Raw genomic sequence first — 27,518 nt, 5'->3', positions numbered from 1 at the left:
TTGTGAAGTGCTATATACACTGCAGGGTTAAAATTCATGTATGGTTAGTATTTATATCCTTCTGGAATCTATTAAATCGTTGTGCAGAAAAGTTTAATCTTAAATGTCATTTCTTAAAAAATTTTAAATTTCCTGAAGGGTGGAGCTGTTGGTCTCTTTTGCTGTCTTTTTAGTTTTAAATTTTCTTCTTTGTCACTTCTTTTCTAATTTGTCTTCTTAATTTTGTCTAAGTCTTTCGATCATGAATTTCCACTGTAACACTATTGCTTCTTTTTTGTAAAATAAATCCTCAATACATCAATAACTCTTACAGACAAGAAATAGTTACTGCAAGTTTTAAACAACTGCATCACTTCAGTTAAAATTAAAGGTTGTTAAAAACATTGTGCTGTTCAGGAGCTACGGGACATACAGACGCTTCAGCTGCTATCAGCACTGCTCACTTCACATTGAAAGTTGGCTGACTTGACTGTAATGCAAGGAGTAATATGGATTCCTGAGAAGGATGTGTGACAACCAGATCCCATGTGTTGTGTAAGGGACAGACCCTTCTTCCTGAGATCCTTGGAAAAAGCGGAGGGATAATCTTTGGCCTAGGAAAGGCAGAAGGATAACCTGCCATTGAGTTCCTGTGAGCAGAATAGCCTGTGAATTGAAGTTGTCTGCAAAGCAATTCTTCCTCAGAGCGAGGTGAAGCTCCTGTGTTTAAGTCCTCATTGTGCAAAAGCTCACACACTCAGGCAGGTCACATACATTACAGCAAGAGGAGAAGGAGAAGGGCCTCGTGCAACACCACACACACACGCACACGCACACACACACACACACACTCCAGGCTGCTCCTTCCCAGGTCTGGTGGAGCTGGAGGGATGCCACACAGCTGGGAAGGCATGGGCAGAAAGCAGGAGAGGTGACTAATGCAAAGTGCATCAGTCATCTTCAGTAACCCTGCAAGTAACCCTGCAACTCATCCTCCTTGTAGATACTTCTACAAGTTCCTGCCTGGAATGTTACAGTCTTACTGCAATTAAAACCAGTTATAAGTAATAAATAAGGGAAACATAGGAATACAGAGCCTATGCTTTCTTTCCCCTGCAGTATGACAACTGGAAGTTTAGTTAAGAAGAAAATTGATTGAAAATCCTTAAATATAATCTACAGAAGTATACTCACCATCCTATTAAATGTCATTTTAAGTCATTTCCTTACCTGTTTTTCTTTCTTTCTTTTTCTTTTAAACTTAACTCAGGAGATGTGTCAGCCAAGAATAAGTTTTGTGAGAGTCAGGAAGAAGTGTACAATTTTTTATTTTTTTTAAAGATAGTTTCAGGAATGTAGCAGTTTTGGACTAATCAAAGATGGGGCCAAAGATTAGAAGCTGGAGAGAGTTTTCATACATGTGTATGGTATAGGAATCCTAATTCATGTTGCTTATTCCTATGCATCTAATTTAGAACAATAGCATGGATTCCCTGTGATATCATCAAAGACAGAGGGGCTTTTTCAAAATTAATTCAGAATTCTATGCTTTGCTTTTTTTGCAGAAATTTCTAAAACTGTTCACTATCAAAGTTAGTATGTGTTATATGTACATCCTGAATTGCAATCAGAATGCCTTTTTCTTTTTCTCTTTTCCAGCACACTAGTCTCCTAAATCAGGTGCTTAAAGTCAGAAAATACAAATATCTGCCCAGAAATGCCCTGACATCAGTAAGCAAAATCAATGTAAACACTTTTTTATTACAGAATGTAACAATTCCAGAAACGTAAACCACTAGCAAGAAGATTAGGTAATGCTTTAGAAACTCCACTTAAAATAAATGTCAAGGTTAAGCAAAACAAATTGATATAGCAGATTTCAAACTAGAGTTATGATTCTACAGATATTGCTAGTATTTTTAATGAATTCAACTCAGTCAAATTCAAATATAAGAAAATAAGATAGTATCTTCACTGGCCAATTCAAGTTTAATTGCAACAGAGGAAAAACGTGCAATTTCTTAGAAACAAAGATAATAAATCCTATCTTTATTAACAAGAACTCTGCAAGGAAACATAATAGACGCCTTAAAACTGAAAGAAAAACATGTTGCTTTTCTTTTCAGAATTATCTGGCCTCTGGTAAGAAATAGTAATCGTGCCTGTAACTGGTTTCTCTGACAGCACAGATTCAATATCCTTATTAGGAATTTGAAATAGGTTGGTGCTTTAGAGAATGGCTTAGCATTCACTAGCAGAAGTTTAAAGATTAGTCAGTAAATGGTGCAGCTACTCCCACTCAGAACCCACAGGAGTATGTCTGTATTATTAGTCTGGACATATTTTCTAATCCATTGTCCTGTGAATTAGCACAGCAGAATATACTCTCTAGAAGAGTCAAGCTTGCTGCACACAACAGTGGACTTCTGGGGATCCCTTGACTGGCCAGGAAAAACTGCTATATCCTCTAATCCAATCTCCTGTATAATTCTCCTGCTATCTTTGCATTAAGCCAAATAATTATGGCTATATTAACATACATCAGCCAGAAAAACCTTTAGCTTTGATTTGAGTGTATTGGTATATCCATCACTGCTCTTTGGTCTAGGTTAAATCTGTCCATCTCCAACTTTTAACTCACGTTATACCCAAATTTAGGCAGTTTGCCTTGGGGTATATCCCTGTACAACTAAAGATGACACAGTTTCCTAACCCTGTAAAACAAGGAACTTTATAACAGTTCAGCTTAATTTTCTATGTATGTGCTAAACAGAGCTACTAAGAGTTTGTTTGGAAACCCTCAGTAAATAAAAGCTATTCTTTATCTGATCTACTGCTGTGAGCAGTCTAAGCTAAGACAGTATATAGGATGACGTTAAAAAATTAACTAACTGCAGCTTTCGTGAGGAGTAAGGTAAAAGAGATACCCTCTGGCCTTTGAAACCAGGAACAGTGCTAGGAACTGGACTAGGTGGGAAGAGTTAGTGCTTTAAATCTTTGTAGGGCCAGAGGCAAGCAAGCATTCAGCAGCACTAATAATGTCTTCTCTAATATTCTTGGGCATACACCTATGGCTATTTGCAAAGCACAGGTCTCTAGTCATAAACTCAGTGAAACAGGAAAAAAAACAGAGTCTATTTGATACCTAAAGTTTAAAATAAATGTTTCTACTGGAAGCAAGAAGTATTAAGTCAGTAATCTACTGTTACAATTGATGAGTGTGTGTCAACCAGGAGATAAGAAAACTCTGTGCTTTCATAGGAGGGATAATACATCAAAGGATAGGATCTTTCTTAATGGGATGAAGCCCAAAGGAAATAGAGGAAAAACTAAGACAGGATAATTTAGCACTTGAAAAAGTCACCAGAACAAGCTTCCTTGATGAGTAGAGTATTTTGGAATTAAAAACAAATGAAGAATTAGCTAAGAAGAATGTGCTAAAAAGTGAAAAATAGCAAATCAAAATCAAATGCTATTGGAGATTCTAAAAAAGGTTTATTGAAGACATATAAATAAGGTTCAATGGGATGGACAAAGGACAAATACTATTGGCCCAGAATGAATAAAGAGATATAAAACAGTCAGAGAATCTAACCAGGGCAGATGAAACAACCAAAACCTTTGCCTTGATTTACTGAAACATACCTACGGAGCTAGAGGCTTCATTCAAATAAATGATAATAAGCAGAAGGTCCAAATCAATAACAGCTGCAAAAAGACTGTTTTCTAGTGTCCAGAGTTGCAAACTGCATGAGCTAACAAGAAAGATGAGCAGTGTGAAGAAGAAGGCAGAAAATTTGCTGTCAGTGCAGCTAACTGAGCCAGCCAACAAACACAGCAGTTTGTGTAGCAGTTTCTGGACTCTGGGTCAAGACCCTCTTGATCTTCTGGTAACACCATCTAAGATTGTCAGGGGACTCCTGGGAACCCTCTGACAAACCCCAGGGTGCCTGCTGCTGCTGGGTGAGGATAGCTGCAGGAGGCTGTGACTTCTAGCAAGCTCTAGCAACTTCTATTGAGCTCTGACAGCTCTTCTTGACACAAGGGTGTTTTGAGCTTTTCTTCCCAGCTGACTCCTGATCAGGGAGGGTCAAGCACCATTTTGGCAGGTTCTAGAGAAAGGCCTATGAAAGTGCTGGGCCAAAGCACAGCTAATGGGCAGTCAACAGGTGCAGCAGTCTGTACAGAAGGGCTAGCAACTCTGCTCAGACCAGCCACATAACCTCAGAGGTGGTGGTGATGCACCCCAGGCCACAGTCACCAGCGGCCACTGGAGTAACCAATGATATGATATTCCCAGGGGAGACATGGAAAGTGTCAAGTGTGATTAAGTGACTCTGGAAGTGAGGGTCAAGGGCATGAGGGCCCAGGTGGGGTCTCTTCAATCCTGCTGGTGAAGGGAAAGAGCTTGAGAAGGAGTGGGTGGATCCTGTGGGTCAACAAACGTTTGTGCAGCTGGTATTCATAACAGGATTTAACCTTCTATGACCATTTGACCTTCTCTGGGGGATCAAGGACTGCTTGGAAGAGATGGGATCCACCTGACTAAGTGGGGCAAAAGCATCTTTGCTGACAGGTTAGCTAGACTTTTAAGGAGAGCTTTAGACTAGGAATGACAGAGTAGGTAGAGGATGACCAACTAGAAAGTGAGGAATTGGTTTACTGTGTTGGCAAGCAAAGTGTGCAGGGTGATGTGAACAGGAAGGACCTCATACAAACAGGGTTGAAGTCGGTCACTCCAAGCATATGCACATAAACGAGGTGCCTACAGAATAGCATTATGGTGAAAGCTCTCATACCCTTTCTGGGAAATCAATGTGACTGGGTCCCTCTCTGAAGTGCCTCTACATTAATGCATGCAGAATGGTGAACAAACAAGAGAAATTAGAAGTCTGTGTGCAGTTGCAGGGCTACAATCTCATTGGCATCACAGAGACGTGGCAGGATCGCTCACACTACTAGAGTGCTGTAGAGGATGGATACAGGCTCTTGACCGGCTGGGATGGCAGGGAGACGGAGTTGTCCTTTACATGAGAGAGCAGGGGGAGTGCCTGGAGCACTGCCTGGGGACAGATGAGGGCCAGCTGAGGGCTTACGGTCAGAATCGGTGAGCAGACGAACATGCGTAATGTTGCAATGGATGTCTGCTACAGACTGCCTGATCAAGAAGAAGTAGATGAGGCCTTCTTCACACAACCATAAGAAGCTTCACATTTGCTGACCCTGGTCCTCATGGGGGACTTGAACCACCCTGATATCTGCTGGAGAGAAAGCACAGCAGGGCACAAACAATTCAGGAGGTTTCTGCAGTGCATTGATGACAACTTCCTAACACAGGTGATCAAGGAGCTGATGAAGGGAAATGCTCTGCTGGACCTCATACTTATAAACAAGGAAGAACAGGTTGAGGATGTGAAGATCAGGGGAAGTCTTGGCTGCTAAATAACTAGCTAAATAGACAGTGTGGAGGATTAAAAACTGGCTGAATTGCCAGGCTTAAAGGATTGTGATCAGCAGCACAAAGTCCAGCTGAAGGCCAGTCATTAGTGGAGTAGCCCAGGGTCAATATTGTATAACATCTTCATTAATGACCTGAATGATGGGAAAGAGCGTATCCTCAGCAAATTTGCAGATAATACAAAATTGGGAGCAGTAGTTGATAGATCAGATCAGATGGTTGCACTACCATTTAGAGGGGCACTATCATTTAAATAGGCTGGAGAAATGGGCAGAGAGGAACCTCATGAAGTTCAACAAAGGGAAATGCAAATTTCTGCCCATGGGGAGGAATAACCCCATACACCAGGACAGGCTGAGGGCTGAACAGCTGGAGAGCAGCTTTGCGGAGAAGGACCTGGGGTCCTGGTGGACAACACATTGAACATGGACCAGCAATGTGCCTTCACGGCAAAGAAGGCTAACTTCCTGGGCTGCATTGAGAGCGTTGTCAGCTGGTTGAGGGAGATGATCCTTCCCCTCTACTCAGCGCTAGTGAAGCCACACCTGGAGTGCTGTGTCCAGTGCTGGGCTCCTCAGTACAAGAAAGACATGGACATACTGGAGCAGGTACAGCAAAGGGCAACGAAGATGATTAAGGGACTGGAACATTGTACGAGGAGATGCTGAGAGAGCTGGAACTTCTCCAGCTTGGAGAAGAGAAGGCCCAGGGGACATCTTATCAGTGTGTATAAGTATCTAATGGGAGGATGTGAAGAAGACAGAGGCACACTCTTCTCAGTAGTCCCCAGTGACAGAACAAAAGGCAATGGGAACAAACTGAAACACAGGAAGTTCCATTTAAACATGAGAACACTTTTTTACTGTGAGTGTGGTCAAACGCTGGAATAGGTTGCACAGAGTAGCTGCAGAATATCCTTGAAGATACTTGAAACCCAGCTAGACAGATTCCTGGGCAGCCTGCTCTAGCTGACCCTGCTCTGAGCAGAAGGGTTGGACTAGAGGATCCCCAGAGATCCCTTCTGTCCTCAGCTCTTCTGTGATTCTATAAAACCCTGAGAACCATAAAAACTTTTGGAAGTCATTCCAGGCTAGCGAGGCAAAGCGCAAGTCCTAAGTAGCATCCTGCCATGGTAACTGATCCAGTGAAGCAGACTAGATCACTGGAAGAAAGTAAGAAAGACAGAAAGCATGTCTGTTTGTCTAAAACATTAAACACTTGAGTGCTGCTCTTACAGCTTGAGCATCCTGACAGTGACGCAGTCAGCAATCCCAATGCATGAAGTGAAGACTAACTACTGTCCCATCAAGCCTTTAAAAATGGGATAGGAAGCCTTCTCCTTGTTGACGACACAACAGGTGCTGCATTAATGCATGCACATCTTATGGTCAGTTAATAAGCCTCTGTTCATACTGTCTGTTGCTTCTTTTCACTTTGAGATCTCAATCCACATCTGGTATGGGGGGGGCCCCTTCCCCTCCTGCCTTAAACCTACCCTGTAGAGAAAGAAAAGACAATTCAGTACTAGCTGAAATGAACACAATCGCCAGCTAGTTTTATGGCTATATGTAGATGCAAAAGCAGTAACAAGGTCTCAAACTATGATGATTCCAAAATAAAGAATGGAAAGAGCAGCCACCTTCTAATGCTGTTACTGAACTGAAGCTTTAGTAACAGTATCTCCAAACTTCTTTTTTTCAGCCGGGGGATCTCAGTTTAGAAACCACTGCACTGTTCCTGTAACAGAGGCACAGGAAGTGACTGTAAGATAATGCTTGTCACTACATGAATGTGCTGAACTGAGCCGCTGGGTTCAGAAAAATCTTTGAAAAAATCTTGATTATAAAACTGTTACATGACTTCAGCCTGTGTCACTTTCCATGTCTGTGAGGAGTTCAAACACAATGAGGTAAAGCAGCTACACAAGCACGGAGTTCTGCAGTTGTGGAAAAGCCAGTCCTCAGCACAAATTGTAAGCCTGACTTCTTTCAGTAAGGATGCCTTAGGCATGTTTTCTTCAGGTGTGTCCCTTCCCACCTCTCATGCCTGCCTTACCCCACAGAGATCAATCCCTATAATTGATTCAGCTGATCCCTTTTGCATGAACAACAGTTTTCAAAGTCAAGCCCCGGTATTTTGCAAGTAGTACCCTTGGCACAAGACTGTAAATCATCAACCCATCTTGGTAATATTTCTGTTCCATGGTTTAAATGGAGGATATCATTCTCCAGAGCTGGCAACGTGGAAGCTTCACCATTTGCTGCTACAAAATCTAATCAAATCATTAAGCACTGACAAAATGGAGCCTACAGGGAGATTTTCAAAGCCACAAAATAACAAATTTAATATTATCTTTCAAAAGCAGTTGAATACCAAAATACCATTTGAAAATCTGTCCCCAAATAATCAACTTTCACGGCCATGAGAATTGCCAGATATTCAATATTCAACACTAAAAAAGCTATTTAATTTGCATTTGGAGAAGTCTCAATGAGAATGGTTTCAAACATACAGACCATCATTTTTGGGAGTGTTACACATTGAATGATGAGACAATAAAGAAAAACTTTATGGGAAGTTTATATTAATATCAAATATCAGTTAACAAATGCAATGGCAGTGAATACTTATGCCCTACTTCTCCAGATGTTCCAGTGCTGCAATTAATGTGACATACTTCAGATACGACCTGTGACTGACAGACTAGTGAAATCAATTGAATTTTTTATATTAACTTCAAAGTCTTTTGGATTTGTCCTCATATCATTTAGCTTCTCAACCTCAATATGTTCTGAGAAAGCAAAAGTTGAAAGATAAGTAGAAAACCTAAGCAGTTATCAAAAATACTTGGGAAATCTAAGGAAAGGGTGACTTTGAAAACAGTTGATGGTCAAGTAATTTGCTCAATACTACTTTTTCTTCAAAACATGAAAATGTGACTTGAAGAAATCTTCATATCTTTAATGTAAATTGCTTGCTCATCTTCAATGCTTCTTGGAATCAGCATTTTTTAGAACAGATGATGTGTAGATTCCTAAAGCAAAAGGAAACTGCATCTTTTCCACACAAGTTGATTCCTGAAAACTACTGAATATTCATGCTGCAGTGTCAAACAGACTTTAATATCATGCTTCTGTTGAGAGCTCAGATGAATTTGCCTTATGGCATTTATGGTGGAAGAACAGAGATGTGAACATTTTATCTCTTTTGACTAATCCGCAGATTCCAAATGAAATCATGCAAAATAATCCTGCATGTAAATTATTTATCAAGGCTAGGGTTAAGTTTTGTTATATTAATTATACTCAAATCATAAAGTTTAACTGACCTTTAACCACACTGGTTTCCACTAATGTAGCTGTCCTAGTCATATCTTTCTCTTTCTCGTGGTGCATCAAATCATTTTGACAACCAACTTTTAATTCCGAAACATCAGCAGCTTGATTTGAGCAGAATGTCTTGGTGGTGTCTTCACAGAAATTCTGAAATTACATAGAAGAGCACATTGGTTTCACATGTAAGTTGTTACTCCAGACTGGATACTTTCACAGATGTGACAAGTAAGAGCATCATTCTTTGGGTCACGTCTGTGAATTGTAACCACAATTTTTCTGTTTGTCAAAATAAGTTATCAATCACATTTACCACCAATGCTTGTCTTTCAGACATGTACATCACAAAATAACATGACTGGAAGGCACTATAGGTGAAGAAATTACCCTTAAGACATATCTCTATTCTCCTTTTTCTTTGCGTGGATATATGGATGTGCAAATGCACAGAAGGGAGATTTATGTATCCCTTTCTGTTGATACAGATTTCTTTCTGAGCAACTATTTCTACTCTATTGTTCATTAATTTAAAGAGTTCTATTATATAGTACATTACAAAATCATATAATGTCTGACATTTCAATTATACTTATCCAGTAGCCTTCATAGCATGGTTAGCACAGTTAGATGGTAGGAATAGACCATTATAGCATCATTAATTATAATGTTGTTACACTGCAGAAGGAAAATTACGTGATTGTAACACTTGCACCCCTTAAATTTCACGCTTGGTATATACACTTTTATAATTCAGATTTTTTAATGGTCAGTTATTTATATCATAGATACTTTCCATTGTATGAATATTTTTCACTTGTATAAATCACCTGTATAAATGTCAGTTAAAAGTATCAAAAAGTGAATCTTCAATGAAACTATACACTAACTGCAGTGTAGTTACAGTCCAACTGCAATCACTATATCAGGAAGTGTCCTTTTTTTAAAAAAATAGAGAGAGAGAGAGAGAGAGAGAGAGATTTTCCATTCAAAATCAAATGTAGATTTTCATCAGCGATGCTAAAGCCATCCTATTCAGAGACAGAAAGTGATGTTAGTAAAACTGACAGTAGTTACGCAGTAGTAGTGTCTGATCTGTTCAAAATCAACCCACACTTTGGGAAAGCACAACACGAGACCACATTTTATGACAAGCTGTCCATTTCGAAAGAGATATCAGCAAGCAAAAAAAAAAGCCATTGGTAACTGAAATAGCAAACTTGAGACAGTATTTTAAGCAGAATGACTGAAGATGAAATCTGTAAAATGCATGGAAAATTTTCCTCAGTGGGTGGGTCATGGCATGACATAAGTGGAGGAACCCACATTTTTTAGTTAGAAGAACCTACAGCAGTTATGTCCATTTTCTAAAATAAACACTGAAAGCCCTATCTACAGGGGTTGACTGCGTTACAATATTCAATGCAAGTTTGTGCAGCACAGGCTGTACACTCTTAGGTACTGCTCTTCTTGATTGCAAAAGAACCTTTGATAGCAAGCAAAGCTTTAAGCAGTGATAAAATTCACAAAGACCTCAGGGATTTATATGAAAAGAAATACTACTGAGGAATAGTTTACAAAGAGGACAGAAATGTCAGAAGAAATTCTTAACAGCAAAGAAGAAAAAATAACCTAATAGAAAAGATACTGTTTGTTCAAACTCAGACAATTCTCGGCTGGTATATAGTGCAATAGCTTCCCTGAAATTATAGGAGCTTTGCCTTTTTTCACCAGCAGCGTGTGGCCCTTCTTTTCTTGATCTGCACCTAAACATGCCTATACGTACCAACTGGCAATATGAACACACACTTTACAGCCAAATATTGAGAAATTTCCACTTTTTGTTCAGGGACAATATATGCTTAGACAAAAAAAAAACTTTCAAAGCTTTCACTAAACTTGTCACATCCTCAGGATCATTTTATCATAATGACCTCAGAATCATAATTTTTTGTGTACGAATGAAAGATCTTGGATGGGGCAGTGAAACACTGTTATTCATAGGCAGATTGTTCCTGAGTTTAAGTTACCGGGGATAATTAACACAAAAAAAGCCTTCCCCTCTAAAGTCAGCTTTTGTGTTATTAGGGAACCTTAATGCAAATAGCATAAATAATAAAGTATTTTTTAATACTGTAATTCTTTTCTAGTCAGCTCCTTTTTTAACATATTAATCCTAGCAATTGGTACCATGAATGAGTATGTTCAGATTATTTATTTTGCATTGTCTTAACTAACTTAAGAAAAAGCCTTGGTGTCAAAAGGGAAAAGCCCCCTCATTACAAAGAATGTGACTGAAGTTTGTGCAAATCTTATCAGTCATTCAGCAAAACCACACACTGTGATACAATGGTTCCCCAGTGCATGCTGCAATAAATTAAAATATGCAGAACTCAAACATTTAAGAACAAACTGGGAGTAGAAACTGAATTGTCACTTCAGTATAGATTGAAATCTGATACCACTTTAACATTCTTAATAGAGCTATAGATAACAAATGGACTAAGAGAAACATAGATAAGGTACACTTTTAAACTATATGAAAAATATAGAGTGAAGTGCTACAGTCTTCTTCCAAATATTAGGCGGGACTAATAGCACAGTATTTGCTAATGCATTAAATCACTGTTCCACCAATTTAGAGTCAGGATATCAGTCATGGTTTTCAATAATGTTACTGCCAGAACAAACACTGATTAAGTTTAAAACATCATGATTTGAACCATGGTCATTCATTATAATGGACTACTCATGAGGAAAATCCAAATCTCAACATTTGGAAAATCCAACCAACAGCTACAGTTTTGTGAACTAAAAATTTTACCTCAATAGTTAAGCACTGGCGATTACATCCCTGCATGCACTCATTATCCATAAATAACTCAGAAGACAAAGCACAAAGTCATAAAAGTAAGGTAGCCTAAGACTGCATAGTCCCCCTCAGGAAATACGAGGTGTTGTATCAAACAGCATACAAAATGTTGTGACATCTAATGTAAGCACTAGAGGACTGGAGATGCATAATTTTAGTAAGAACAGAAGTTTCAGCATTCTGCAGAAGTTATAAATGTGTGCAGAGTTTATCTAATGTACATGAAATGAAAATGCTGAAGTAAAAAAACGAGTTTAGGAGTGAACAGTTTGAATGAATTTCATTTGATTACCTGAATAGCTTAATGCACTACATTTGTGTGTGTGCACGTGCATAAGCTCACATATACAAGCAATGCTTCCCTTCACTTGTGTCCACCAAAAGCAGTGAAATCTGACATCGTTCTTATTCTCCTGAACAGCTCTGCATAAACAATAACAACAATGCTTTGCCCATCTCCAGCACCAGTCACACAAACCTTTTTCTAAAATGTCAATTTTCCCTTCAGTTTGAGCAGTTTACCACCCCCTTTTTTACAGCTCCAAGGGGCATTCTTCCCTGCCTGCAGAAATTCATTGGTCTCCCTGTGAATATTTCTTTTATTACCATGTCTAATTGCTTTTTGAAGTCATTTACACTTCTGATATTCACATCATGTAGCAATGAGTTCTGGAGTTTATTTCTGCACTGTGTAAAATTTCCTTTGCTTTATTTAACTGTCCTACCTAATAACTTCATGCAGCTATTGTAATCACTCTCTGTTCACTTCTTCCTTGCATTCAGAATTTTACAGGCACATATGATTTCTCTCTTGAGTCACCTCTTCTTCTGGCCAAAGAGTTCTAGTCTATTTAACCTCTCCTCTTAATGAAGTCAAATTATAATCACTGATGGACCAGATCCTGAAATTTCTGGTTCATTGCAAGAAACATCCCAAAGCTGCTGAAGGCAGTTCATATACCACACCTACCTGAGACAGCATTATTTAGTCACAACTGCTCAGTAAGCTAAGAATATAACCCAAGAGTTCTTATAATGAGAAGACTTTGGAGGGAACTTCAATAATACTAGTAGTAACCACTGAGACCAAATAGCAGAAAAAGAAGCTCTTCAAGCAAGCAAGAAAAAAAAATCTGTAAAATCTGTTTTAAAAAATTATATATGTGTTCGTAATACACATTATTGTTTTGGTTTCTTTCTGTTTTTTTGTTTTTTGGGTTTTTTTTTAAAGGGAAAGAAAGCCTCAACAACATCTAGAACATTCAGAGTAAAGAAGGAGAAACAACATTTGTTTAAAGAACTGAAAAATGTGGGAGTAAATATGAAACCAACAGCTGTCACAGTCTCTGATAATGCTGTGAGAGGTGTAGCGGCATAAACCAGTCTGACAAAACTATGCCTTTCTAGACAGAAAGTCAAGCTGTTATATGATTACAAATGACTCTAGTGAAGAGGAGGACTCATTTGTCGGAGCAATCAGTGCTGGACATGGCACTATACCTTTGGAGTACATTTTTTATGAGTCTCCCGTGCTACTAGACACAGATCATAAACCTTTTACTGCAATCTTTTAAGACAGCTTGGAGTGGCACTCTTTGCTGCCTTCAGAAACTCAAGCCAAAGCTCTAAACATATATCTTTGCTTTGGCATATACTGCACTGGTATATTTATCTGTTAAATGCTTAATTGGTTCATATACTTTTCCACCAGGGGAAAAGCCATATACATAGAATGAGAGTGTGACAAATGGTTTTGTAGTCCCCACACATTTTACTGTTTCCAAACAAAAAAAGGCAATTTGTCAACACAAGCTACAAAAGAAGATTCTGCAAGAGTCATATGGCAGTGTAATCATGGGGAAGCCCAAACCAGGCTTTATGTAGCTTTAGCTTTTAGTATTTTACTGAATATTTTAAAGTAATGATAAGAGAAGGGTAGAGAGAGAAATATCAGTCTAAGTGAGACAGCGAGATCCTATTTGCTGTTTTACAGAGAAGACTTCATGAGTCTCAGGGCAGCTCACAGAATGACACCCTACACCAATAGTGATCATTTTATTCCAACATTCATTACATTTGCATCACTTTCTGCACAAAGAAATTAGCACTGTAGTGAATCAGAGAAGAGTCCTAGGTTTTGCTTCTCATATTGTATCTATGTAATACCAGGGTAAGTGATATTACAATCAGGTCCGTAGACTGCCCTGAAACACAGACCCAAATTCTCTGCTGGCTTGCAGGAGTGCAAATGGGAATGGCTACATTTCTTCAAAATAATTCAAACCAGATTTACACCAGTGTTAGTCAAAATAAAATTTCACCCACATGAACGGGCAAAGGAATGGGCTTTTCCATGTAACAGATGGGAAGCATGAATTCAAATAATGGGAATACACAACTGGAAACTCCTGACACCTCACAGGAAATTTGTATTATTATGGCAGACATTTAGGACTGAATTATTCCACTTGAAAGGAAACGATTACCTTTTGATTATTACTCATTTGTATCCCAAGGTAGCCTTCTTGCATGATCTATTGGCAAGCCAACTTATCTTGCACATCGAGGTAATTTTTGCAAGGGCACACTGTACCTATAGTTAAGGGTATGGACAAGGGTCCATGATTTTGTAGTGAAGAATTTTACTGTCTTCCCAATTGCACTGATTCTAGTGCAAGATATCAAGCCTTCATTTTTCACAGTCCATTGGGCTGTGGAAGAGGAGAAGAGCTAGTTAGAAGATGCTTCAGAACAGCCATAGACAGTAAAGAGGATCCTCATTTAGTCTCATTAACATACAGGACAGGAGCACTTTAGAGATTTATTATTTGTCTGCAGAACTCATAAGGTACTATAAACTATAGAAGAACTACTTTTGCCAAAGAAGGGGTCACAGTTACCTCACTTCAAAGGCAGGAACAAAATTGCATTAGATAGTCTACCTAAAAGGGACATGGAACCACTGGTTAAATTACTGGTTTTTGATCAGGGTTCAAATTCTTAACTATTACCCCTTTACAAGGTACTTTTTGTACCTGGCTACAATATCACAATTAATTTGACTTTCACTGTCAGTAGTCTGGGATTTTCCAGGGATTAAAGAGGAGATGCTATGTAATGCAGTCATGATAAACTGCAGAGATGCCACTGTTGGCATATACTTAGGGCTCAAAATACATATTCAAAAAAGAATATTTTCCTAAAAGTAGAAAAGAATTAGCTTATCTGTGTTCAGAGCTTGAATAAAAATATTCTGATTTAAAAAAGGGAACAAAGCAGAAAGTCATGTTCTAGCTATATCCAATTCTACAAAAAGAAAACCAAATAAAGTATGGAATTGAATTGTCTTAGAGAAATCAACAGGCATGTGGAACATTCAGAGTTTTACCCAATATACAGTTTATCTGTGAGCCTGAATAAATATTACAGTGACATGCGATCTAAAAAGAATAAACAGTGAGGGAAGTGACATTTCTGTAAGAACAGAACAAGTTACTCCATTTGGGGGGTTTTGTCTATTTTTGGGGGTGACCAAAGAGGCTGACTGAGGTGGGAAGGAAGAGTAGGTAGCCACTAGATGGCTGTATTCCCTGGCTTATTCTAACAACTCCAGCTGAGCATTTGTACTTAAAACTTCATTTCAAGGGCTTACGATTCAACGGTAAAACAGTAGGCAAAAACTTAGCATATAGTCTCTCATTTGACAAAGTTTTACACTTCTGGTCCACCCTTTCCCCCTTTTAAAACCACAAGAAAAACAAATTTTGTAGTTATAGGACAAGGCAGAAAGAAAATATTTTTCATCAGATTTGATCATTTCTTGGGGCAACGATATGCAGTGAAATGTTGAAATCTGATAATTAAACAGGCCAAGAGGTAACGATCTGGGCGATGGAGGAGCAAATGGGGGGAAAAAAGGGATCCAGCCAACAGGATGACCTTTAAAGAACAGCTACTGTATGAGCACAGTACAAGTTTTTCAAAGAAATTTCATGAGGGCTTTAAGGAGGTAATTAAATACTGCTGCTCTTCCCAGACTGTTCCCACAGTTCAGGTGAATATTCAGCACCTGACTGAGATAAAATAATTTGCTTAATGTTATCAAAAAATACCATGCAAGTGTGTGCCATTCTAATATTCTAGTAAAATTCTTTGCTGGCTTCAGAATTTCAGAGCCTCAGGCTTTTTGTTTGTAATCCAGCAACTTTCATGTACTCATTCACTGCTCACAGTACTTATTTAACCTGTTCTTGTTGGATGCTTTTTTTTTTTTTTCCAAAAATCTGTTCCAGGATGGTGTAGAATACATTTCCAGAGCCTTTAAAATGAAGCTTTGCTACTAAAAGCCCCTTATTGCCAATGGGTCACTAGAATCATGAGCCTCTTTTTCCTGCATTTTTTTCTCCTGCTCTGTATGTATACAAGCAAGAGAGAACAGAAAATAATGTAGGGCATCCCTGAATGGCCTGGGATGAAACAGCGCTGTATTTAGCCAGCACAAAACCACCAGGCTTACATCTTTTGCTATTAATATTACAAATCAAAAAGGATATTTTTAAATCTATTTAGTAATAATTCAAAATGCAAAATACAGAACTGCATAATGAGCTTTCAGCTCCATCCATTCCCTGGTAAATACATTTTTAAATACTCTTTTTCCCAGACCCTCACAGCAGAGAGCAGAATTTTAGTTATCTTTACCCTAAAATATATGATGTTTGCATGATATTTGTTTTTGCAGATACGTCTGCAACTAAGGCCTGTTTTTCCTCAGTACTTAGCATTATGCAGCACTTTCTTAATTCAACACATTGCGCAGAGAAAGGCAAATAAGTATTATTTTCTGTCTTTCATGTGCCAGCAAAATGAAACATACCCTTTTCCACATAGCTTCAAAAGGTGAATAGGAACCTGTCAAGTTCACCCTGCTGTCACCTCTCCATACATCCTGCCTTGTCACAACACCTTCAGCACCAGCAGCACTGCATAACCACCTTGTTTCAGACACAGTCATGAGCATTCAGCTATAGAAATTAGGCCTCAGCTGTCTCAAATTGGACAATGAAAAACAGTTAGTAGTCACCTGTGAAAATTTTTGGTTTCCATGACACTCACTGCATGAGAAAGGCAAGTGTGAACCGAAGCAGGAACAGAGCCTTGTTGTCTGATGAGGAGTCGGACACCTTAACCCCAAAGCAGGTTTTCTTTTTTCTTTGCCTATTCATCCACTTAGCACCGAAGTTCTTGGGAGAAAAAATGTTCCGATGTAAATAATTAAGATCTGCTCCTGTATTACAAATACATTTTGCCTCAGCGAATGGAAGTGCTTGTTTGTTCAAAGACTATGAAATGTTGTATTTTGCAGAATTACCACTTAAGCAAAAGATGTGAACTCTTCTCATTTATCTTAATGGGACATTAACTGGAAATTTAATTACAAGGGAGAGCTAATTATTGCAGGTTTGCCAAACTGCAGATGGAATCTACTCAACAGAATGAAATCTGAATGCTGAAGTCAACGTGAACATAAGTTCAATCTAGTGTGGGGAAAATTTGAACTGAAACCAAGTGAAAAAAAGACTGAAATTTCCTGTAGCTCCTGACACAGAATCTCAAATCAGGCACCCCATGCTGCACCGTTCTCATAGCTGTCTCTCCCTCAATCCTCAGATCTTTTGTTCCCCTAAAAATGAAAGAATAGCCATACTGTTTCAGACCAAGAATACATCTCACTCAATATCTTTTCTCCACCATTGCCATATGCAGACACCAAGGACAAGTAAGAACAGAGCAAGACTATCAGCTACCTCCAAATACACTCTCAGCCTCTAATTATTTTCTGCTCAGGGAATTTCCTGAGTTTGACGTGGTTTGCCTATTTAGTAACCCTCAAAGGGGTCTCTCTTCCAAGTTTTCGTCCAATCTCCCCTTGAACTCCTGATACACTTGTCCCATTTCCTGTAATTGTGGCCCTCCAGAGAGCAGGGAGGGGGGAAACAAGATTTTTTAAATAAATTGTTTTCAAGTTCTTACTGCTGTGCTGCCCTTCCTAGCATTAGTCGGCAAGTCCAGCTGCAGAGCTCACACTGTGCTTCCTCTCACTGAATGACAGAAAATGCTGCCTGTGGCAGACAGCAGCTTCAGTAAAGCAGCAGGACATCATATTGGTAGGAATTAAATACTTCAGAGCAGATTCTGATCTCAGAAACTAGGTGTAAATCTGAAGTCACTCCCTGCAATCCAGAAGAGCTATTCTGGATTTACTTGATCATAACTGAATTCTGAATCAGACCCTTTTTTTTTCAAAATCATCTGGTTTCCAGACCACAGTGGGGAATGTAACAGCAGGAGTGAAAGGAGAAATGGCTTATTTTATTAGTAAAATGCATTCCTATTCTAACAGGTATTTTTGTAACTTTGAATCCCTTCAAGAATTTGCCTTCTCACATATTTATATATATATATAAATATATAAAAATGTACACAGAGGTATGAGTATATAAATATTTCAGTTTATCCACTAGAAGCAAGTGTTATTTTGGTGAAAAGAAAATATTCTGCCCCATTTTTTTTACTTTCCCCATTTATTCCTTATTCTCTGACATCATTTCAAAGCTCTGACACTGAATTCACTCACAGCTGTGTGAAACTTCACACTGGTGGCCAACAAACTGGGCTCAATCACAGGGGTTTTTGGTTCATTGTCAGTATTAAAAAATGTACTGGGGAAGAGCTGGATTTTTTCTCTTCAGAAAGAAGGTTTGAATTTTAGAATGTCTAGCAAACTGGGAAGTACCTTCCTTCCAGCAAAGAATGACTTATTAATAATCACTTATAATAATCATTTGTAATCACAGATATGTACCATTACTATTAAAAAGGGACATTTCAGTCCAGTCTGATAAAAATTCAACTGCTAGTAATGCAGATTTTGAATTTCCTCAGTTCACAGGAGGGAACAAAAGGGAGGGAAGGATAGGCTGGCAAGAGCATTCACTCTCTGATATCAAAACTAAAATTGTGTGTGATACAATAGTCTCACTTCTGCTTCTCACTCCTCTTCCATAATCATCATCCTTTTGGGTGCTGGAGTTGGCTGGAGCTATGAGACCCAAGAGCTCTCCCTGGGCTATGACCATGGAGAACAGCTAGTCGAGGTCAATGACTGACTTCAGAGCCAGGCTGCAGATTCAAGCATGGAGCAGCTTCAGTACTAAGCTGCGAGGATGAGAATTAGTCTCTTGTGTTCATAACTTAAGATTTTTTCAATGTTTTTATTACATCCATTCCATTCTGTGTTCCTTCCAGAGAGATGATATTGTAGGAGAGATCTGGCATTCCAGCGGTCTTCAAGCAGTGATTGTGGTACTCACATGCTCACATGCTAAGAAATGTTTAATAGCAGAGGTTCATATTCAAGCATTGTGCATTACACATTGTATTGTGGATGCCAGAACCCAAAGCACATATGTTCATATTAATGTGTGATGGGTTAGTTCTTAACTGTTCATTGTACATATATGTAGGTGCCATACCACTGGCTTTTACCACAACACAATAGTGTTTTGCCTCCTATTCCTTCTCCCTGATGCTTATGTGGCAATTAGGTGGTTTCTTACTTGGTGGTGCTTGTGGTGGTATCCTTGACAATCTTTTCTGATGCTCCTAAAGGAACTATTCTGGAGATAGTAGTTACTCATTTTCAACATATTCTGTTTATTTAGAATGCTGTTAAAAACATGAACATAAAAATTTTCTCACTATCTGTACTGCAGAACCCTGGCTGAAGTTATGGCTACATCTCAGGTAAACTAAAATCCTCCCAGTATTGCCTTCTAAAATTATATTTGCTTTCACACTCAAACTAGAGCTAAATCAGATGAGAAAGGCTTAAGCACAATCTAAATCTAGAATTGTTCCACCACAAATACAAAACACAAACAATGGAAAAAAACACATGGGAGAGGAGAAGAAAGAGAAAGTCACCTCAGAAAAAGAATTGAGGTGGACTGGCTAAAGTGGAGCTCTGTGTTGCCTTTTTTTCTTTTTTCATTACTCCAAGCCATTATATTACTGTTCTTGAAAAGGACCAGGGAATTAAGCTGATAAAGGACTTAGCAAAACTGAAGTATGGCCCTACCCATTCATGAATGCAGGCCAATGCCACGTCGGGCTTTCATGATACTCCTGAAGCCTCAATACTCTCTGTAAGGGTTTGAAGTGAATAAGTAATGGTACAAATGTTTTGCAAGTGGTAGACAAACACTCTGAGGAATTTTGAGCTGTGGCTGGTTTTCAACCTTGATCACTTGATTTTTCAAAATAGCATGCGCAAACCTGGGACATGAGAAGGTACTTGACATCTGACTGGTCAGATGAAACAGGTCAGGTTCCTCACAGCATCAAGAATGTTAAGGCAAAGTTGAATGTATAAGCAATTTCTGTTCATTGCTCTGATCTTATGGACATATCATACAGGACAGGCAAGTATTTCCTATGGAGACAAAAGACCAGGATGAATCACACTTTGAATGTAAGTACTGCATTTGATGGTCTTGGTAATGTCCTCACACAGCCCTTAGGAAATATCAATCTATCTTCACTCTTGCAGGAAGGGCTCAAAGACCTTTCTTTCATTTTCTGTTCCTGAGGAAATCCCATGCTTATGTTCTCAGTGCACTGCATAATCAGGATCCATCTTGTCTCCAGGTGAGCTCTTCTGGCACTGACAAAGCTGACAAAATGTGACCAAAAATGTGAGTTCAAACCAACCAGATATCAGCCCACTGGTTACCACAGCCTGTTTTAACATGTGCAATCATGCTCTCAGTCTTAAGCAGCTGGCTTGATAGTCCATCTACCAGTGACAATGTTCTTACTACAGCTATGATGGTAAGATATGGTTCATCAGAAATGAACAGTCCATCAAGTAAACATTGATGTATTGCAAGTATAATTAAGAAAATCAAGATGTTTTCGTGGGAGTCATCAATAGTGATGTATTTTGGATGGACACAGAAAAGTCTATGATAAAATCTTTGAGATCTTTAAATATCCAGGCAATTTTTAGAGCTTTAAGGTAGATTTTTTTCTTTGTCAGACAGCACGCTTAACAAATAGGTCTTCTTGCACTGCTTGTCTCTTTCTGACATGGGACAATTCCTTCACTACAGAATGGTTCTTCAGCTGTAATAATGGATAGCTTGCTTGCATTAAAAATGGGCAAATCACGATTTCATTAATCTCACTGAATCGTTTCTTCTTCTCTTCTCATCTGTTCGTTGCTGGGGTGTAGTAGCTCAAAAGGAGAGTGTGAAATTTCAGCCCTGCTAAGTATGCGTTTGTCTTAAAATCTTATTATACTCAGATAATACTTCAGTTGTTAGTTCAGCCATTCTACAGATGACACTACTGTTTACGCAGCCCTGCAAGTGGATACTGTTTCCCCCCAGTTCACATGCATTCGTGTTCAGGATATGTCCAAGTTCTTGAAATATTCTCTGAACTTTGCATATAGTTTTGGTGCCCTTTTAAACAGTTTATTCATTATCTTTCTGGAAGATCCTGGGTGCAGAAGACATTCTAAGTGATAAGTATCTGCATTTCCTAACCAGAATAACAAATAATTCCCAAACTATGTTTTCAAAGCCCAAGATGACATCCACAGTGCTGCTTTTTTTAGCACTTTTGCAGCTGACCAATGTATTAGCAACTTCTGGCATGGATAGTCCTGCTCCACACTCCCGTTGAAGTGTAGGCCGTCAAGACACATCTTCACACATCTTCAGAAGGCTTTGCCAAAATGACCACAGGTACACACCAGATAGAAGATTCTTTAATCAAATTAATAATTGCTTTGTGGACAATGCTTGGAACCATTTCTTGACAAGAAAATGTATTTCAGTGAAGTCCTCTGAGGGAAAAGAGTTGTGCATCTCTCATGAGTTTGATCACACGGGGTTGTTTTAGTTTCCTTAGTGCACTGAAGTATCTTGGGAATTTAAAAAGGTTTTACTTCTGCAGCCTAAAATCTGATCTCATTCAATCTTTGAACTATGTTTATTTCTTCATGTGCCTTTCAATTCAGCAACCAGCCTTTAACAATATAATGATATCTTCTCCCGAGGCTTTGTGCTCAGCCTTCAGATGGTCAGCAGGATCTCTTTCTCTGGTGCCAATACTTTCTTCTCAGGAGATGGAAATTGAGATGACCCTGAGCAAGCCCACAGAATCTCTTTTAAAAAGAGATTACTATACATCAATCTTGCATCAGTCTTGAGAGGTAATATTTTTGGTCCTATAACCTGCACAAATAAGACTTTCTCACTGTTATCAACAACATGTAGTTCAAACTCACAGTCTAGACTAACCTAAATGATATATCCGTCACATGTCGATTATTAGCAGAGCCTTCATCAGTAGAAACCTATGGATAAGCCCAATCCTGACATATGCACTGATTTTGGCTGATTCCGCTTTCCTCTAGGCAGTGCGACTTCATTAAGCTGGTCTGGAAAGATCCATTCTGGGTTAAAGATCGGTCTTGTTCTCAGCCTGATCTAATGACAACAAGTTGGGAAAGCAAATGATGCTGAAAGCAGTACTAGTGAAACACCAGCTATGAGGCTGATGGTTTCTGCACTATTGAAAATTTTTTCACAATGCTTCCACAACTTCCATCATAAAACCCTTTCAGCCACTAAGGAAGATTTTATAGTTTAAAAAAAAGCTATCTGCATAACTTTTCTGTCTAGCCAACCAGACATATATAAATACTTTGGGAAAAAACAGTAACCCCAAAACCCTGCAATGACCTGTTGCACTTTAGCATCCCAGCAGAAGTGTGAATCAATTGTGTTAGTACAAAATTGACCAAGTGGGCCATAACATGCATGCATTTTATGCCAAACCACTGGTCCTGTGTGTCACCCGGCTGCCTCATCCTGATGCCACATGAGCTACACAAGGGATGTTCTAGAGTAATCCCCAGTACAGCACAGATATTTAGCTCTTTAGCACAACCCCAATGGCAGCAAAACTAGAAGACTTCTGAAGTACTATCTTTTGAATGGGAGAAAAGAAAAAAGCCCATTGACAGGCACCTGTATACATTCCTTGGACTATTTCACAGCCAGAGGGTATATACAATTATATTTTATCCAGCTCTGAAATTCATCCAGATTCCAGGGAAATCCAGTCTTACTAAGTCAACTAAAGTATAGAAAGTACTATTGGCATTGGGTGAATTCTCCATTTGTAGTCAGGTCCTGTTTATTTTTCTCTTGCCCCAGCCTTCTGTGGCCTGTGATTGTAGCTCACCTGTTTCACCTTGTTAATATGTACACTTCTGGAGTATATGTCTGCAGAGCAAACAGAAGTTCACAGGACCAAATTAAAAAAAAATATTTCAAACAGAAAGATGGAGTGCATGTCTTTGCTAGGAAGGGCTTTGGGGCTGCAACTGGCAGTGGTGGGTAATGAGTAAAACACCAAGCAGGAGCACAGCCTGTCCATCACACTCTGGTTTTCTCAGCCTGGTCACAACCTGCCGAAGCAGAGGCAGAGGCCTCCCTGTCCAACCAGAGGCTGTGGCCACCCAGCACCTCCCATGCAGAGCAAGCGCGGCATTAGAGCAAGACCATGCACTTTGGGCCGTAGCAGGCAACCGTGGCCGTTCGGGCTTTCTTTCAGAGGAGCTGGCTGCCTACGTCTGCCACCTCCAGCGTGCCATCCTGCAGAACTGGCACAGCAGCTTCTTTGCTTGACAAAGTCCTCAGAGAAAGGAGCTGTTCCTCGCCTGTGCCACGCTCCCATGCCTGCCGCAGAGATGCTCACAAGCAGCGGCACAGGCCGGGCTCCCAGAGCCGCTAACCTAGCTCCCCTCCTTCGGCTCCAGCAGTGGAAAGACAGTGTGTCTGATTAATCTGGCAGCATTGTCAGGAGCAGGCCTTTTTTTTCTCAGATGAAGTAACTGCTGACCTGCAATCCCCCTTCATTTTCTTTGTCTGGTTCACAAAATGGTGGAGAAAGGTAGGAAAGGAGGGGTCAAGCCTTTTGGCTGAAGTGAATTAATAACTGCTGCCTCGGAGAACAGCCCAGCTCAGCCAGCCAGAACAAATGCAAGGGCCGGAGAAGGGAGATTCACCACAGTCAGGCACGAGAAGCGATTTCTCTCTCCAGAGGTGCTCTTTTCTGCTTCTTTCACCAAAAATATAGCCTGTGGAACTACAGTGCCATAGTGGGGCACAGCATCGAATAAATGCAAAAACGTTCCCATATCAGAGAGACTGGTCACAGCACACCTTTGGCTGCTACAGTGAACAAATGAAAAAAGCTGTAGATCGTGCATACAAAGAGGTGTGTGGCAGAAGTGAAATCATCTGAGCTGAAACAAAATGGCAAATCTGGAGTGAAATGAGCCCGGCAAGTCCCAGAATGATGATCTGGTTGATGGTTTTCTCAAGCTGGTTGAAAAAGGGCATGCTGAGAGTTTGACAAAAGCAACCCAATTCTCAAAAGCATTTGCTTGGTTTTGGTTATTGTTATCTTCATGCCCCAGTGAGATAAATACATGAAAAAAATCTGATCAGCTGAAGTGAATTAGTCCTATTAAAATCCATGCACATAGTCATGTGAGTAAAGCTGTATACATGTGTGAGTGTTTACAGGAGCAAAGCCTTAGAGGCTTTGACCCTGCCAACACTTTCACACATACTTAAGTTTACTACAGTGAATAATCCTATCTGGCAAGTGGAAAAACTCACCATGGTATTGTACAAGCCTAAGAGCTGGCAAGATCAGGGCCTTGGACTGTACGTTTTCTACAGCAAAGCATATTTTGGCACTGAGAAAATCATAGAACATAGTTGAATAATCTATCAGATGCACAAATCCTGTAAATTTTAAACTGAAAAGTATTCAGGCAAGGGACTATATTTTTCACAGGCGAGGTCAATGTTTAACATATTGTGGGTGCTACCAAAATTCAAATAATAAATAAAGAAAATAACTTGGCATCATTTATTTATTTGATTCTTTGAGGATTTATGAGAAGGCTAACAGGAATAAAAGAAGAATGTACTGCTTTTTATCATTAATTCTGTGGCTTAGTAGTCTTTTACTTACATAGGTGTATAAAACTTCAAAACTAACAAACCCATCTATGTTTTCTGGGTGCCTGGTGACATTTTAAAACATATGTAAATAATAAAGATCTCCGGTTAGCCTCACCCTGCAACACTTATTTCAGCTCCTTGAATAGCTAATAAACTCAACGGCAGGCAGCACCGCATGTGACAATGGCTCTTGAGAGAAAAATCTCTGACTACCTGGAACTGGACTAAAATCTCTCATTCATTTCACAAGAATCATCAGACAGTATCTATGAGATAGTAACGGTTTCTAGATGACAAAACACCCAGATGAACAAATGGCTTGCCAGTGAAAGCCTTCATTTCAGCACTGTTCATTTCCTAAGACAGGCAATCTCAAATTCAGCGTTCTTGGCTGAAATCTTGGAAACAACGCTTTTCGAATTAAGAAGTTGTGTCTTAGGCAGTCTGAGGATGCCTATGATGCCTCTATACAAGTCAGAAGTTGTTGGGACAGCAGCTCCTGACTCCTCCAAGTCCATTTGGACAGTCCTGTAACAAGCATGTTAGCAACGGGAAAGGGAAGCCCTGTAAAACAGTACCTGGCTCCTAGTCGGAAGGCCACCTTTTGCATCAGGCACAGCAGAAAGACTTCAGGGTACATAAGAATTAAACCAAGGGAGGAATAAGAACCCACACTTTCAGTAAAGAGCCCTATGAAGCCAGGGAGTTTCACTGCGCTCAGGTTTTAGAAAACCTTTCCAGCAGGTTGTCTATGTGGTTTCCTGACCCAATTGCTTCATTTGAAGTTTGGGGTTTGCAGAAAACCAAAAGCTAGTTGCAACTCAGAGTGAAAGGGAAGCTGCTTTTTTTCTCGGTATATGCATAGCGTGTTTTCAGCTGTGCATGAAAACTGCAGGAATTAAGCATGCTCATTTTGGGCAGCCCTCTCACCTAAGTCCTCCTTTTCTACTCCTCTTTAATCCAGACGGGAAGAAGTTAGATAAAAGATTTACACATATCTTTGTATTTTTCAGGAAGTCTTAACTGAACTTCCTGTTTTCTGTTCCAAAACAGAATTTCCCTGGAATTTTCCAGTAAAATTTCTAACAGCTTTAATTTTGATCTATAGTAAATATGTTTAAGATAAAAAAGCAGAAAGAAGAGATCTTGTGTTTTGAACCGGTTCATTTCAGTATTTTTTCTAGTTACCAGTTTTGCAGATTAATTTAGTAAATGTTACATAAACATTTTCCCTTGGCTTAGAACTCAATAAGTCTGCAGTTACAAATTTTCCGTTATTTTCAGCAAAAATGGTTCACAATATTCATATAGTGAGAGGTAGAAAGCAAATGCTATAAAATACACTGCTGATAAAAGCAGTATTATGATAGAATTTTCTAGATTTAGATAGTCATCATCATATTTCTTTTACAAATTTAAGAATGTTCTTTATAACAACTTCATAATGTAAGTATCTAAAACTTCTCTATTAAACTTGGCATTTGAGCAGGTATTCATTTTTTGTGACTTTACAGATACAATTGGTACATTGCTCTTGGCAGACTGGCAAGATAGCACACAGGAATTATCTCATTTAACTGTAGATAAATGCCATGACTGCAACTATAAAATTGTAGGCAAATTGTACGGTAACTACAAGGTTATTATCAATCAATCACTTTTAGCTCTGCAGTGGTACAGGAGAGTATATGTTATTAACATACTGTGTTTTCTTCCAGTCTTGCACATCTCTTGCTCCTGACGGCTACTTTTGTCTTGCAAGCGGTAAAAGTAAGGAAAACAACCCAGATTCAAGCAGCACAGTAAATACATGAGGATCAGTGATGCTTTTCTTCTTACAGATGAAAAGGTTTATTTAGTTATATATTATTTGTTAGAAATGCATCAACTAATATCTTTCTGCTTTCACTTGGTAATTATTAGGTCACTGCCCTAAGTGGAAGACCAAACTAAATCAAAGGCCCTCTGTGGATTTTGAGTTTTAGGCAGGTGTTACTTTATTGAACACAGCATTACAGAGGCATAAAATCAGCAGACCGGTCAAGCCCCAACAATATACCTCAACAGCTCATCAGATTTTAACAGGTAATTTATAGAGGCAGGAACAGAATCACCCACTTTGCCCCTGCTGCTGATTTTCCATGGCTGTGAAGTCATTTACAAATCTCACAGTGACTGGGAGCAAATGCAGCCCATCGGTACCACTTACAGGGAACGGAGGAGCCAACAGCTTCAACAGGGGATGGGGATTTGACACAGTTCTACCACCCACTGCAGTGGCCCCTGCACAGCTCTCTTCAAGCACTTCATGCCTGTTTTTTTTCCCCATCTGGAAAATGATGGTGTGGGCCACCTTTTTAGATCTACAGTGAATGACACCACAGCGAGAAGGAGTATTATCATGTAATTCCCAGGCTTCTGATGATCCTGCTGTGCACGACAACTGCTTGCCCTTCCCAGATTTTGCCATCTTGTCACCCCACAGCAGGTCAGGCTTAAGCAGTGTACCTCAGTGAAAAACAGTCTGACCAAAACAGGGATTAAAGCAGTGATGCAGGACAGTTTTTATCCTTTGCTAAAATAACCTTTTTGCCCACCTCAAATATTTTCTGTTAACCTCAATTTGTTCGAAATGTTTATATCATTCCTTATCAAAATCCTTCATTTTAGGTAACCCTCTGACTTCAACTCCTTCTAGACGTGGTGGAAATTAAGGTTCTGGGGCAGAGAGACGGTCGTAACATATGTTGTCAAACGCAGGTCTC

The 27,518-nt window shown here is 39.3% G+C and overlaps 1 protein-coding gene across 1 annotated transcript in view; it reads right to left on the bottom strand.

Moving 5' to 3' along the window:
• Positions 1-27,518, bottom strand: part of THEMIS (thymocyte selection associated) — an 81,713-nt gene that overhangs the window by 3,850 nt on the left and 50,345 nt on the right. Inside the window, exon 5 of the mRNA XM_013958969.1 lies at positions 8,766-8,919. Coding sequence (XP_013814423.1) covers positions 8,766-8,919 — 154 coding nt within the window. The remainder of the gene's footprint in view (positions 1-8,765; positions 8,920-27,518) is intronic.

The sequence above is a fragment of the Apteryx mantelli genome, chromosome 3 (genome assembly GCF_036417845.1).
Source record: "Apteryx mantelli isolate bAptMan1 chromosome 3, bAptMan1.hap1, whole genome shotgun sequence".
Taxonomy (NCBI): Eukaryota; Metazoa; Chordata; class Aves; order Apterygiformes; family Apterygidae; genus Apteryx; species Apteryx mantelli.
This window is presented reverse-complemented; position numbering and strand designations above follow the sequence as displayed.